Here is a 15,045-nt window from a genome sequence, read left to right on the forward strand (position 1 = left end):
TAATTGATATGACTTGTACAAGTATGAAATATAAAAATTTAAATTTTTTGATGAAAAATCAAAAACCAGCTAATTTTATGTTATAACTTGTAACTTTCAATTTGGTCATTAGATTAAGTTGACATTTTGCGTGGAGTCTTATAAAATATTATTTTAACTTAGGTTAAAGTTTCAGAATTTTTAGAGTATGATAAGATTTTTTTTTTTCCAGATAAAAGAGCAAATGCACAAATGAGTGTCTAAAATTTTTTTTAGGGACCAAATTAAAACTTTGCCCAAAACAATCCTCTTTATAAGTTGCTAGCAATGAAAAAGAAAAAGAAAAAGAAAAGGAGGGAGTGTGCAGCTGGCCAAGAGAAGAAAATGTGAAAATAGAGCTTTTGTCATTTTTCATGGGAATTACTTGAAAAAAAAGTGTAAAATAGAAATAGTGTTAAGTAATTAAAGAGAGGGTTTGATACATTAAAGAGACTACAAGAAGTTTAAAGATTTTAAGTATGCTTTTAGAGAAGAAAAAATTGAGCTTAGAAAGAAGTGTGAAGGAGAACTTGATTCAACTTATTTTGGCTTTTGATTATTCATTCCATGAGTTTGAATTCATGGATTTATATTGATTATATATTTGTTGAGGGAATTAATGTTTGAGCTTGTCATTAATTAAGTTAATTTGTAAAAAAAAAAAAGAAAGAGGGGAAGATAAAGAAGAAGGGAAAACAAGATTGAGCGGGATAAAGAATGGTTTCCATCTTGGATTTGTTATTGATCCCTTATTATGTTGTAAGTATATGTGATTTATTATGTTGATTAGTAAAATTTTATGTATTGATGCTTAGTTAAAAATATTTTATTAAAAAAATAAATTTTTTTTATTTTAAATTAATTTTTTAAATATTTTTAGATTATTTTAATGTACTAAAATAAAAAATAAAAATTTTAAAATAACTATTATCATAATACAAAAAAATAAAATAATTAAGTCAAGCCATGAGATTAAATAGGATAAACATAATATAATATCTTCATTGGTTTGGCATTTGAAGTAAGCATGCACAAAACAGTGCTTGTTAAAGAAAACATGTAACTACAAAAACTACTCACAATGTACCCGGACTAAATCCCATAACTTCTCAAAATCATCAGCATTCAAAAACCCCTCTTTTTCCCTCTCTAAACCCTAATTTACAATTTTCTCCAATGACCTAACCCTGAAACTGAAACTGAAACTTCAAAATTAGGGCTTCGAATTAATTGAAAATCTTCAATGGTAGCCATGACGAAATCGAGTTCAAGAGAAAGACTAGCGAGTCTCATCAACTCAGCCAAGTCTGCCTCTGACATACCTTCAAAGCTCCAAACTTTGCGTCAATTAAACCAAATTTTGCAACAACAAGAAAACGCTAACTCACTCTCCGAGTTCCTTCCTCGAATTTTCGAGTTTCAGTCTGATCAACACTCTCCTGTTCGCAAATTTGCCACTGAGTGAGTTTCTGCATCGAAGTGAATTTTATTTTAATTTATTTTCGATTGCAGAGGGAGATTTTTTGTTGCATCCTTTCCCTCTGAATTACTTCCTCTATTCCCTTTGTGCCTCTTTTTTTTTAATTAATTATTTGGGTGCTGTTTGTGATTTTGAAGGATAATTGGAGAGATTGGATTGAAGCATTTAGAATTTGTGCCCGAAATTGTTCCGGTTTTAATGTTAGTTTTGGAAGATCTTGTACCGGCTGTTGCTAGACAAGCTATTACTTGTGGGATCAGTTTGTTTCGGGCTACTCTCGAAAAACTTGCAATTCAGGTTTTTTTTTTAATAAAAAAATTAGTCTCTTAAATCAACTGGGGATCTCTTAACTTCGTTAATGATTTACGACCTTTTTTATGCTGATTAAGAGTTGGGGTTGGTATGTTTAGGGTCTTTATGCTAGCGAGCTGGATGATTTGCTTAAGTCTTCGTGGTCATCGATGTTAGAGTTCAAGGAAAAAATTTACTCCATAGCTTTTCAGGTAAAAGGTGATTTTTGAGGTGTGTGGTACATTGGTGAATTTTCTATGTACGCTGTAGTCTGATTCATTTTGATAATGTGTTTTGAAGCTGGGAAGTGGTGGTGTAAGATTGCTGGCACTAAAGTTTGTTGAAGAAGTCATTCTTCTTTACACTCCTGATCCTTATGGCACTTCAGAGCCCCCTTCTCATGAAGGTAATGATACTCGTAGCCTTACCTTTACTTCTTGCCCAGGCTGCATTACGAGGCAGAAAATTTTAATCTGCTACTGCACCAGCATTTCGATAGATTCCATTTGGTTATGCAGAGTGGTTACTTATTTTGCAGGATCAAGTGTGGAATTTAACATATCATGGCTCCGTGGGGGCCACCCTGTACTAAATGTTGGAGATTTGTCAATTGAGGCCAGCATAAAATTGAGTTTATTGCTCGATCAGCTTAGGATGCCAACAGTGAAATCTATCAGTAACTTAATGATCATTGTGCTTGTTAATAGGTAGGCAACTAGCTCTAGTTATATGCATTCAAACTCTATTTTCTGCTGTTGTTTTTGGATGAAATGGACTTGATGCGTCCCTGCACTTGTGATTTCTTGTGCCAATTAATTTTACTGCTTTATGTTTCCTATCAGCCTTGCCACGATTGCAAAGAAAAGGCCTCCATGCTATGGACGCATTCTGCCAGTTTTACTTGGTTTGGATCCCTCAAACTCTGTTATTGAAGGGATGCATGGTTATGGGGCACATCATGCTTTAAAAAATGCCTTCCTCACCTGCTTGAAGTGCAATCACCTGGGTGCTGCACCGGTATGTCTTGATTATTATTGTGTTTGCTTGCACATATGACTTGTTCTCTTTTCTTTCGTGGAGTTTATCTTCATCTTGACTTACAACTAATTTATAATTGTACTTGGTGTACGTATTAGTTTCAAATTCTTCTAGGCAAATTATTGATCTTAGAGTAGCAGATTTGTACTGGAAATTGGTTGCAGAGGAATTTTTTTTTTAACATATTATTTGGTTGATTCATAACTTTTTACTAAGGTTTAAATTTTTTTATATGATCTATAGATATGTGTGTTGTGCACAAGCTCCTTTCCTCATTCTCATTCAATGTAATTTGCTTCAGAGTTGAATGCGTGTGGGTGTTATTGGGACATTTGTGCTGGCCAAATCAAAATTGTCTGCAATTTTATACTCCAAAGAGTATTGTCAATTCATAATGTTTTCATTAGTTCTATCACTAATTGAACATCCACTAAGAGATTTTCCTTAACATAGGAAGTAGTTTGGCTAGTACTCTATCTTTGGCATTTTTTCTACTCTCTAGAATAACTGTGGTTACCCAACTAACAATTCATGAAATCCACACCAGTATGTTTTTAACTAGCATTTGTATGAAACCAGTTGGTGATGGGGTTTTTTATGACTGCAGTGGCGGGATCGTTTAGTTGGTGTTCTAAAAGAGATGAAAGCAGGAGAGTTGGCAGAGGAAGTGCTACAAGTTTTAAGGAGCAATGGAAGTGTAGAGGAGGCAAAGGAAGATCTTCTAGTTGCAAAGGTACTCTTTTGTATGTTTTCAATGTATATACTCATGTATACGTTGGTATACACATTTCCATGTACACACAAAGAATCACACATATGCATGAAGCTTCTTGATAAAGGCGTCGAGATTTTGCAGGAAGAAAAACTCTCAATTAAGTCATCTGATGGCATTCCAAATAATTCAGCAAGGAAACGATCTGGACCAGAAGACAGTATTGATTTGGCTAAAGACGATGATGTGTCTGGAAAACGTGTCAAATCATCCCCTAGTGTCTCGGAGGAATCATCTAAAGAGTTGGATCATAGAGCTAACAAAAAAGATGATGATAATGGACCTGTGCAGCAACTTGTTGCTATGTTTGGAGCCTTGGTTGCTCAAGGTGAAAAAGCTGTTGGTTCTTTGGAGATTCTTATTTCAAGCATCTCTGCTGACTTGTTAGCTGAAGTAGTGATGGCTAACATGCGCTACCTTCCTACCGGTCATCCCCAAGCAGAAGGAGATGATGAGTCACTATTGAACATGACTATAGTTGGCAGTGACACTAGAGCCAAGTATCCATCATCTTTTCTGACTAATGTTCTTTCACTATCTAGTTCCTTCCCACCTATAGCTGCACAACTGAATGCTGGTCATTCAGTATCCAAAGACATACCGGTATGGGTTTCTTCCTTCTTCTATCCGCTCACAGACCTTCGTTTTTTCCCCCCTTGGCACGAGTTTCGTGAATTGTATTGTTTTTTGTTGTTGTTTATTTTAGGCTTCCTATTATTCCATCTAACATCCTTTAAATAATTTGAATTTTTTTGGTTTAGATTTGTCATAATAGGGTGTTTATATATCTGCAGACAACAGACGAGGAGGAACTGCAGACGACAACAGATGAGGAAGAACTGCAGACAACAAAAGACGAGGAAGAACTCCATGTTGCAACAGCTGATGTCGCTGATGTATATACTGGAAAAGGTCATGGTACTGAAGATGAACTGATGCCTGCTGGTTTACCTGCTTCTTCAAATGTCGATTTATCTGGGATGCAGATGGATAGTTTGGCTGTTTCATCTAATATCCATGATTTCGAGAATTCAGACAGTGAAATACCTGGTCTAGATTCTTCTGCTCGTAATGATGTATTTTCAGAGACCATGGGTGCTTCTTCACTGGTCTCTACTGATATTGAAGATGCCAGCCAAGAGCAAGGTACTAGTCTGGGTACAAGGTCATACCAGGAAGTGCTTCCATCAATATCAAATGACAGGTCAGAGGAGCTGAGTCCAAAAGCAGCTGCTACGGATTCCAACAGCCTGATCTCCTCAACTGCAACTTCTGTGCGTTTACACCAGCCTCTTGTTCTGCCTAAGATGTCTGCACCTGTTGTCAATCTTGCTGACGAACAGAAGGATCAGCTGCAAAATTTGGCTTTCATACGCATCATTGAGGCATACAAGCAAATAGCAGTTGCTGGAAGTTCACAATTTCGCCTTTCCTTGCTTTCTTCTTTAGGAGTTGAGGTATTGGTTCTATATTATCAAGGATAGTTACCTCCCCTTTGCTGTTGGTTGTGGTGTATATGATGTTTCCTGTACTTGTTCAGTTTGATTAGTTATATTACTCTATCTGCATTTTCCTTGTTACTCAGCTGAAATAACAATCCTTGTGTTCTTTTCTTCTTTGGCTAAATTCTTTTGAGTTGTAATGATGCATAATCTGGTCAAACATGCATGCCTTTGTAAGACCCATGCACCAGATAACCTGATCCAAGCATCTTCAACCATGTCAATGAACAAAATAATCATTTTGTTTGCTTTTCATTCTTCACCATCAGTGCTTAATTTTCTGAATTGTCAAGCCAGAATTTGGACATCTTTTGGTTTGCAAATGTGGACCTATACTAGTTTGCTCCATCCACAAGAAAATTCCCACTATCTAATGGATGCTATCTTCAATCACACAGTAATTTGGAATCGTTTCCACTTCTTCAATTCATGCTAACTATTGTTTCATTCTCTTTTTTCTCATGCACAGACTTAATTAGTGCAATGATCAATTCTAGGTTCCTCTTTTCCATGAAATTTTAATTTGGAAGTTTGGGTGGATATTAGTCGTCCAATGGTAAACTTTTTGTATCTTTTCCATGATTTTTAATTGCATATTTTCTTGTTTTAGATATTCAGAGAGTTGTATGATGTGCACTAGTTCATGACCTTATTCTATGTAGTTGCATAGTCAGAACTAGACATTAGTACGGAGAACCAAACTATACGTAATGTGCTGATATTTATTTATTTATTTTATTTTTACCTTTTTGCAGTTTCCTTCAGAGTTAGACCCATGGGAACTCCTTAAAAAGCATATATTGTCAGATTATGTGGTTCATGAGGTAAGAGAGTATTCCAACTTTTCATAGCTTAGCTTATTGCACAGATGCTAACTTCTAGTGGCGATGGGCTTTAATCAGAATGCGCTAAAACTGCTTCATTTCATTTGTTTACTGCCACCATCATTGTATCAACAAATTTTATGCTATGGAATTGGAGAGTTGGCATATTTAGTTTCGAGTTCATTGATTTTACTATATTATGGAAAGTTCCCTTTAATGTGTCTAGGGATTGTCAGCATGAGAATGAAGATTTCAGTTGTTCAGTTGTATTGCTGTGCTGATGCAGTCACTTGCTGGACTCTGCCATTGTTGCTCTTTTCTGTTCTATTTTGATTCTTCTAAAAAAAATGTAGCATCTGACAATAATTGCTGGGTGCCTTCAGGGACACGAGTTGACATTGCATGTCCTCTACAGGTTATTTGGTGAGGTAGAAGAGGAACATGACTTCCTTTCTTCTACAACTGCTGCTTCTGTGTATGAAATGTTCCTTCTGACTGTGGTTCGTATTTATTTCCCTTTTACCATTTCTCATTCTTGCATCAGATATGTATATTCTGAAAGAAAGAAATTATATTAAATTGCAGGCTGAAACGCTTAGAGATTCTTTTCCTCCTTCAGACAAATCTTTAAGTAGATTGCTTGGTGAAGCTCCTTATCTTCCAAATTCAATTTTCAGTCTATTAGAGTCCTTGTGTTCTCCTGGAAACATCGATAAAGCTGAGGAGTTGCAAAGTGGAGATCGAGTTACTCAAGGTCTCAGCACTGTATGGAGCCTGATTTTGCTGAGGCCTCCTATTCGAGAATCCTGCTTAAAAATTGCTCTGCAGGTTTCCTCTCTTTATCATCTATTCCATTTATTTCAATTGTCAATATCATTTGCACATTTTGATTGCCATGCCTATCTCGGCCTCTTTGCTGGTTGCTGTGAGGGTTATTGCAAGTTAAAGTGTTGCATAGCAATGCTGCAAAAATAAAAAATATATATAATACAAAATAAATATTAAAAACCGTTAAGCAAAAATAAAAATAAATAGAAAAATATATCATTTGCACATTTTCTTTTTGTGGTGATCATCATTCCCACTAACATCATCCATAACTGCAAATCTTCTGAGAGATGAATACCAGTTCATATTTTGTTGAATTGTTTTTCACTTCATGTCTGATCAATCATTCCCTCTTGTATGACTATTTTGTAATTCTAGGAAGATGGAATATTAATCATGTGGTGAAATCGAGAGCTGGATGATCTCTTATTGCCTATATTTACTATTAGGGGGTTGACTCCCATTGTGCAATGGTGTTCCTGGTTGTGTTATCTGTAGATTATTTTATGATTGGCCATTTTGTAAATTCTAGTGATTGTTTGAGGAAACTTTCTTATTGTCTTGTATTTAATTTAATGTTTTTCTTTTACCTCTGGAAGAGTGCAGTTCATCATTTGGAAGAAGTACGTATGAAGGCACTTCGTTTGGTATGCAACACCCAAGCACAACTTGCTATTGAAGGAATAAATAAGATGCTTGTTATAAACTGTTTTATCATTTTGGGTTCATTTTGCAGGTGGCAAATAAGCTTTATCCTCTCTCATCCATCGCTCAACAAATAGAAGATTTCGCAAAGGAAAAGCTGCTTTCTGTGGTAAATAGTGATGCTACAGAAAGCATGGATGCTGAAGGGTCATTCTCTGAATCACAGAAGGTAGTGGTTTTATGCATTATGGATGTGAAGTTTCACTCTTGCAAAATCTTCTTACATATTTGTCATTTTTGTGCTGAAATGATTTGAGGTTATATACCCCAACTTCTTTATCTACAAACAGGGAAGTAACATGTAAATTTGTAATTTTTCATTTTATTTTAGGCCCCGTTTGTTTGTTGGAAAGTAGTTTTCTTTAGGAAAATGAATTCTAGAAAAGTGAATTTCAGAAAAGTGAATTATTTTCTAATGTTTGGTAGTGTGATGGAAAATAAGTTGGAAAATACTTTCCAATGTTTGGTTATGACATGGAAAATGAGTTGGAAAATAACTTATTAATGTTTTGTTTTTTTTTTCAAGTTTATTAAAATAATAAGAAACAAATCTTACAAATTAAAAAGTTGAATGAGAATGTAATTGAAAAAAATATAATTTCATAAATTATCTCAAATAAAATAAATAATAATAAAAATAATAGAGATTAATCTAACAAATAAAAAATTTGAAAGATGAAGAAATTAAAATAACAATAATTACCATTTCATAAATTATTTCAAATAAAATAACAATCAAAAGAATGATGACCAAATTTGATAGATAAAAAATTTTCAATTAAAAAATGATAAGGAAAAAACAAATAAAAATTATAAAAATCAAATTCTAAGGGATGAAATTGAAAAAAAATATTCAAAACAAAATATATATAGCAATTAAAAGTTTGAGGACCAAATTTGATATAATCAACAAATAATATGATATTTCTAAATTTTTCACAACTTCCGAAAAGTTTTTTCCGCTCAAAATAAAAGAAAAACACTTTCTTGGAAACCAAACCAAATTTTCCTTTGACTAGAAAGTATTTTTTGTTGACCAACTTTTCTAATAATAAACAAACACATGAAAGTTTGGAAAGTGGTTTCCAGGAAACCACTTTCCGTCAAACAAATGAGGGCTTAGATAATTCTTTGTTGAAAAAGCTACTATGAGCAATTATGTACCTTTCTGCTATTGCTGTCACATTTTCTGAAAATGGTAACAATCTGTGCCCCTTGCTGAGTGTTTAATAGATTGCAAAACACATGATATAAACTGCAGTTACTCGATTTGTTGATGTTCGTCTATTAGGTTTGGGTGAGGCCTCTTACAAGTTACAATTTAATGAAATATTTGAATTATGTAATGTTAGAGTTTCACTACATGAACTGGTTGTGCACCCTTTTCTATCCCCCATAAGTTTAAATACTTGGCATGAAAATAATTATATCCAGTTTTTTTCATGATGATAGATTTAGCTAGTTGAAGTGTTTCTGGTGGATTTCATTAGCTCTCAAGTATTGTTTGTTGCTTTATTTTTCTTAGATCAACAAATGCACCAAAATATTTCTCCAGTTATAATTCCACAATTCAATAGCTGGAAGAATATGAATGAACTACACCAGTTTATCGCTTGCTTTTTCTAAGCCAGTATGTTTCTTGGTTATGTTCTAATTACATCCTCAACAGGATTCGATTTTGGAAAAACCATCAAATGAGCATCAATCTATGAGTGCCATCAGTAAAGATATCTCCTCTGAGACTCATCAGTCATGCACATCTGAAAGTGTATCATCACTCTCAATCTCAGAGGCCCAGCGGTGCTTGTCACTGTATTTTGCCCTGTGCACAAAGGTGTTATTTTTATTCCAAGTCAAAGCCTTCTCATCTTAAATTTCCAACATTTGAAGTTGTTATCATCAATTTACGGTAATATTTTATTTAAGAATCTAATTCTTCTTTGGATTGGATTAATATTTCTACCTTTAATCTGATTGACAGAAGCACTCCCTATTTCGCCAAATTTTTATTGTTTATAAAAGTGCATCAAAGGCAGTTAAACAGGTTTGGTTTATTTGCATTACATTTTACACTGAATGCTGTAGTTCACTTTGTTCCTGCTGTGAGCTTTTATTAGTTATATGGTGCAGGCAGTTAATCGGCACATTCCTATACTAGTCCGTACTATGGGTTCGTCATCTGATCTTCTTGAAATACTTTCAGATCCTCCTATTGGAAGCGAGAATCTTCTGATGCAGGTTTAGCAATTGGTCAATTATGTAACAAACTCAACCCTATTGAAGTGTTTATAATACTATTGCTGATTTTGTACTCTTTTCTTTTTTGCATTTTCCCCATGTACATAGGTTTTACAAACACTGACAGAAGGGGCAGTTCCTTCACCTGAATTGTTATTCACCATTAGGAAGTTGCATGATTCAAAAATAAAGGTATGAAGCCGTGTTGTTGATTTATTAGCCAATGTTGATTAGCTTTTAATGAAAAGTAAAAAGAAGTGAGGCTCTTGGCTAATGTATGCTTGCTTTTGATTTATTACAGGATGCAGAGATCCTAATTCCAATATTACCATTCCTACCCAGAGATGAGGTCTCTCTTGTAATCTTGTTCATTGTTTTGTGTAGAATCATATAAATGCATCTCTTTTTATGACATCTGCATTTTGCATCTGTTATCTTTCTTCTTGCAGTGTGAATACTTTATGTGTTGGTACTGTCAGTTCATTAATTAAGATGGTCATTCAGTGATGCAAAAAAGATAGCAATGTTTTTTGTTCAGCTTTCCCTTGGTACCTGTGATGACTCATTTTAAATTGAAGTCTATTAGATCCTATAATGTCAGGGACATTTGCGTGGCAATTAGGTGGTCAGGTTTACTGCCACATGAAAATAATATAAACCACTGGATCTAGATAACATAATGACTGTTTGAAAGATATGTACTGCTCTCAAACATGGTAGCAGTGAATTGATTTATCCTATTTACATAAATCAGTGACTGGCAAAAGAAATCAATCATGATTTTTTTTAAACTGCACAAATCTTTATTGGAGCTTACATGACAAGATGATTTTACTTATATGAGTAGCTTTGAGGCTGGCTACTTTGTAAATTCATTTCCAAAGAAGCTAGATTGCAGTAGATGAAAAAGTAATTCCCTGTAGATTGCAAGGATAGATAGGTCCGCATGATGCTTTTAACCTCAAAGACCAATGCGCGATATAAATCCATCTCAATAGTTGATGTCGGGTTATCCTCTCTCATTCCCTCCCTCGTTAGTGGACTCAACCAAAACATTTGCTCTCATCAACCAAAACATTTGCTCTCATCAAACTGACTGATTGCCCACAGTGGCTTCTTGGAGATTGTACCTCAATCAATTTGGTTCTAGGACTAACCATGGCATGCATTTGGTGGCTTGGTTTTCAACTTGTGGCAACTTGTGAGCTAACCTAGGATGGAGACATAGGTGGGCTAGAACTATTCATATTATTCTTTCCCAACATGATCCATAGATTCTAGGAGTTTCATCATTTTCCTACATCAGAGGAGAATATACTGAGGTCATGTATTTGTATTCTCCTCTTTCTAATAATTGCAATTGTGTTCTTCTGATGCATATATGGATATTGGTTTTTTATTTTTATTTTTTTTCTGTTAGCCATCTCTTCCTTTCCCTTTAATAATGTTAATTCCTTATTTTCCAGATTTTGCTGCTCTTTCCCCATTTAGTGAATCTTCCTCTGGATAAGTTCCAAATTGCACTTGCTCGTACACTACAGGTATCTTCTTTCTTTTTTTTTAAAAAAAAACATTAGAGAAAAAGGATCTCCTTCACTTTGCATCCAGTTTTCTTTGAGTATTTTGAGTGACTTTATGTTTCTAATAGTGTACTTCTCTCTACCAGACTAGGACCCTTGTTTTTTTCACATTAAGTAAAGTCGTCCCACCTGTCCAAGAATAGGACTTAAATAACCTTTGAACCTTGCAATACATTTTTTGAATTTTTCTTGTATTTTGTATGAAAAAAATATGCTTCTGGTTTTAGCTTTTTATTGCATTTCAAAAGCATTTAAATCAATAATTCAATATTGATGGATCAAATCATATTCATTGCAATCTTTCCCTATTTTATATTTATGTTTGTGATTGGTCTCCATTTCCATGGAGATATGGGCCATCCAAAAGCCCACTTGTCTAAATTTCTATATTGAACTCATTTTTTCCTTTGTCATTTACATCAATTATCAGCATCTAAATTTTCTCTTTTCCATTCCATGCTTTTATGATGCTCTATTGCATGCTGTCAGTCAATATGGGCCTGTTCTCATTGTTTGTCATTCTACTTCCAACAATGATTTCATCCATAGATGTTGATCAAATATTTGACTTCTTGCACTGCTTACTGTCAGTATTAATGTTCTCTAAATAATGGCTTATGCAGTTGAATACACTTGTAAGAAATACCTTTATCATGACCAAGTTTGATTTCTGGAGGATTCTGCTCTAAACTTATTAAATGCTTCTCTAATCTGTTAAACAACGTGATATAAATGCAGGGATCATCTCATTCTGGTACGATGCTCTCTCCAGCTGAAGTGTTAATTGCCATCCATGGTATTGATCCTGATAGGGATGGAATCCCCTTGAAGAAGGTATGTCTTTGCTCCTTTTTTCATGCTTCTGTGGAATTTACGAATTTGAATAGGTGTATAACTGAGTAATGTGCTTTTGTGTTCAGGTTACAGATGCTTGCAATGCTTGTTTTGAGCAACGACAGATATTCACTCAGCAAGTTCTTGCGAAGGTCTTAAATCAGTTGGTCTGTGTCATTCCTAACTTTGAATTTGTATTGCAAAATCCTTCAATTGTCTTTAAATGATGTCACATCTGAACAAGTTAATCCCTGCAGGTTGAGCAAATTCCTCTTCCTTTATTATTCATGCGCACAGTACTACAGGCTATAGGTGCTTTTCCAGCATTGGTAAGAAATTCACAAGAAAAAATTTAAATCAGAATGCCAATTTTCTATTATTTCTTCTGGAAGAGCATTATTGATTAATTGATTAATAAAATAGCACTTGAGGCATCAACAAGCCATAGGTGGCTTTCCAGCATTTTTAAGAAATTCAGAAAAATTTAAATCAAGAGGCCATTTTTATAATCACTTCGTTATTTGTAACCATGTCTCTAGATTCAATAAATATTCTTAAGGTCATCTCTACTTCATGAAATATGGCTTGAAATACATGCGTGCATGTTTCAATGACTCTTTTAAATATTCGGAGACTGAAACAGTTTTATTTTGTTATGGAAACCCACTCGTGCTGTTTACTTATTGTAATTGGCCTGGTTGGTGCTGTTAGCTAAGAAATTTGTGAATCGACACCCCCTTTTCTTTCAAATTAATTATATTTGGACCTGATATTCTTGGATCTTGGTATGTATTTGACTAGGTTTTTTCTATTATTGCAGGTGGAGTTTATTATGGAGATCCTTTCTCGTCTCGTAAGCAAGCAGGTTAATACTTCTTCACCATAGGCTTATTGCCAATGACTTTACGAACCATACTTATTTTACAGTTGATTCAATGGACTATTGCAGATATGGAAGTACCCGAAGTTGTGGGTTGGCTTCCTGAAGTGTGCACAATTGACGAAGCCTCAGTCATTCAATGTGTTACTTCAGGTGCGATCTCTTCTATCTGCTTGCTATTGAAAATTTTAGCCGCTATAATCTAAAACCAGTGGCTAGCTATGAAACAGCACCTCTGAAATTTAAATATCAATCTAATTTCTAGATCAGAATGTAAATTGTGCATTTCAGAAGCAAATTTGTTCTTAACCAATTTGATAACCTCTCTTTTTGTCATTCAGCTTCCTCCACCACAACTGGAAAATGCACTGAACAGAACTGCAGCACTGAAAGCTCCTTTGGTTGCCTATGCTAGCCAACCAAACATTAAATCTTCACTTCCAAGGTTTATAATATAATCCCTCGCGCTTGTGTAAATAGAAGAAAATCCAATTTCTCTTAACCAGAGTTTTTCCTGCTTCTGACGGTAGAAGATGCATTTTGAATTTTGCATTTTAGGTCGGTTCTGGTGGTCCTGGGAATAGCTCCAGACCCTCAGACTTCAAGTCAAGCACAGACAAGTCTGGCACAAACTGGAGATACAAACAACTCAGATAAGGATGTGACTGTAGACAATTCAAAAACCGGAGAAACGAGCAACTCAGTTAAGGAGGTGCAGACAGAGAAATCTAAAGAATCTTCTGTTGCTAGCTGAACGTCCGAAAACTCGGTACTTGATAAGTCAGAAGTTGCTCCAGAGGAGGTTGCTGTGCCTGCCAAGCAGCTCCAAGCTTAGCACTTGGAGGCACCAAGCTTAGCACTTGGAGGCACCAAGCTCTCCAAGTTTTTGGATGCTCATGCCATACTCTCTCCGTGCATATCTGCGACAGAAAGAATCAGATTTTACCCCATGTGCTGTTATACTGACAACCGTTGCATGGATACATTTAGTGAAACTGCTGCACCAGCCGAAGATATTCGTTGTCAGGAAGTTTCCGGGGCAAGATAGAAGTGAAATTGTGAACCATTTTTACTGAACATGCGAGTTAAAACAATTTCTGAAGGAAACTTTTTTTTTGTATTTTCAGATGTTTTTCTTATGTTTGTATCGGGGAGTTGCTAATATCAGAGATGTACATAAACAAAGATCTGAGCCAGTTGACGATGTCCCCTTACTTTTTATCCAAGAGCAATAGCATTTTTAAAAATACAAGACTCCAATCTGTCAATCTGTCGAATTTTATTAACTTGTTCATTTGCCAGTTGAAGATGCTTGTCTATTTAAATTGTCCGAAAATGCATTAATTTATTGTTTTTGTTTTAATGATTTTAATGAATTGATATAAAAAATAAAAAATAATCTAAAAAATTATTATTTTAATTAAAAAATATATTTATAAAAATATTCGGAGCTTGATTCGTTTGAACGTTATATAACCCAACAACTATTGTTTTATGGTGGCCCTTATTTGGCGTTCCAGTGCCCTCAACAGTAAGTAATAGTTACATTCCATAATATCTTATCTTTATCTTTTAAGATTATAATTGGGTGGCTCTTTAATTCTTGACTCAAATTCTAAACATACATTAAAATTTTAAACATAAATTTAAAAACTATTCAAATAAAGGGACGAACTCTAAAAAATAAAATAATCAAATTACAGAAGTAATTTGCTGAACCTTCTTTCATTGGATTTTAAAAAGAAGAATCTAAATGTGTAAATTCTTTTTTGTTCTTTTAACCTTTCATTCTTTCACAAAGTAATAATAATAATATCTGTCATCATTTTTTATTTTATTATTTTTTTATTAACATGATTGTTCGAATCTGCTTACGTGCACCTCAACTAATCCTACGGGCTCTGAAGTTAATAACCATGTAAGCTTCTAGTGGCTCTAAGGTTTGTGAGACTCAAACTGATGATCTATGTGGAGTAAATCTAGGACCTAACTAATTAAGCTACACCTTTTAGAATTATTTGTCTTTATTTATTATATAGGTATAAAAAAAATAAA

At 34.4% G+C, this 15,045-nt stretch overlaps 1 protein-coding gene across 2 annotated transcripts; it reads left to right on the top strand.

Moving 5' to 3' along the window:
• The first annotated feature begins 1,076 nt into the window (after positions 1 to 1,076).
• On the top strand, positions 1,077 to 14,258 carry LOC118037476 (uncharacterized). Of its 2 annotated transcripts, none has more exons than XM_035043470.2 (27): positions 1,077 to 1,479; positions 1,636 to 1,795; positions 1,909 to 2,001; positions 2,090 to 2,195; positions 2,328 to 2,496; positions 2,632 to 2,806; positions 3,435 to 3,560; positions 3,684 to 4,202; positions 4,361 to 5,056; positions 5,857 to 5,925; positions 6,309 to 6,425; positions 6,511 to 6,753; positions 7,353 to 7,400; positions 7,490 to 7,627; positions 9,128 to 9,292; positions 9,440 to 9,502; positions 9,589 to 9,696; positions 9,805 to 9,888; positions 9,998 to 10,045; positions 11,163 to 11,237; positions 12,015 to 12,110; positions 12,197 to 12,277; positions 12,368 to 12,439; positions 12,931 to 12,975; positions 13,060 to 13,143; positions 13,332 to 13,435; positions 13,549 to 14,258. In XM_035043470.2, the coding sequence occupies exons 1-27, from the start codon at positions 1,262 to 1,264 to the stop codon at positions 13,742 to 13,744; spliced, it is 4,098 nt and encodes a 1,365-aa protein (XP_034899361.1). In that variant the 5' UTR covers positions 1,077 to 1,261; the 3' UTR covers positions 13,745 to 14,258. The 2 variants fall into 2 exon arrangements, with proteins under 2 accessions (XP_034899361.1, XP_034899362.1); XM_035043471.2 differs by having other exon boundaries at positions 1,079 to 1,479; positions 4,394 to 5,056.
• Positions 14,259 to 15,045: the final 787 nt, after the last annotated feature.

Source organism: Populus alba, chromosome 16 (genome assembly GCF_005239225.2).
Source record: "Populus alba chromosome 16, ASM523922v2, whole genome shotgun sequence".
Taxonomy (NCBI): Eukaryota; Viridiplantae; Streptophyta; class Magnoliopsida; order Malpighiales; family Salicaceae; genus Populus; species Populus alba.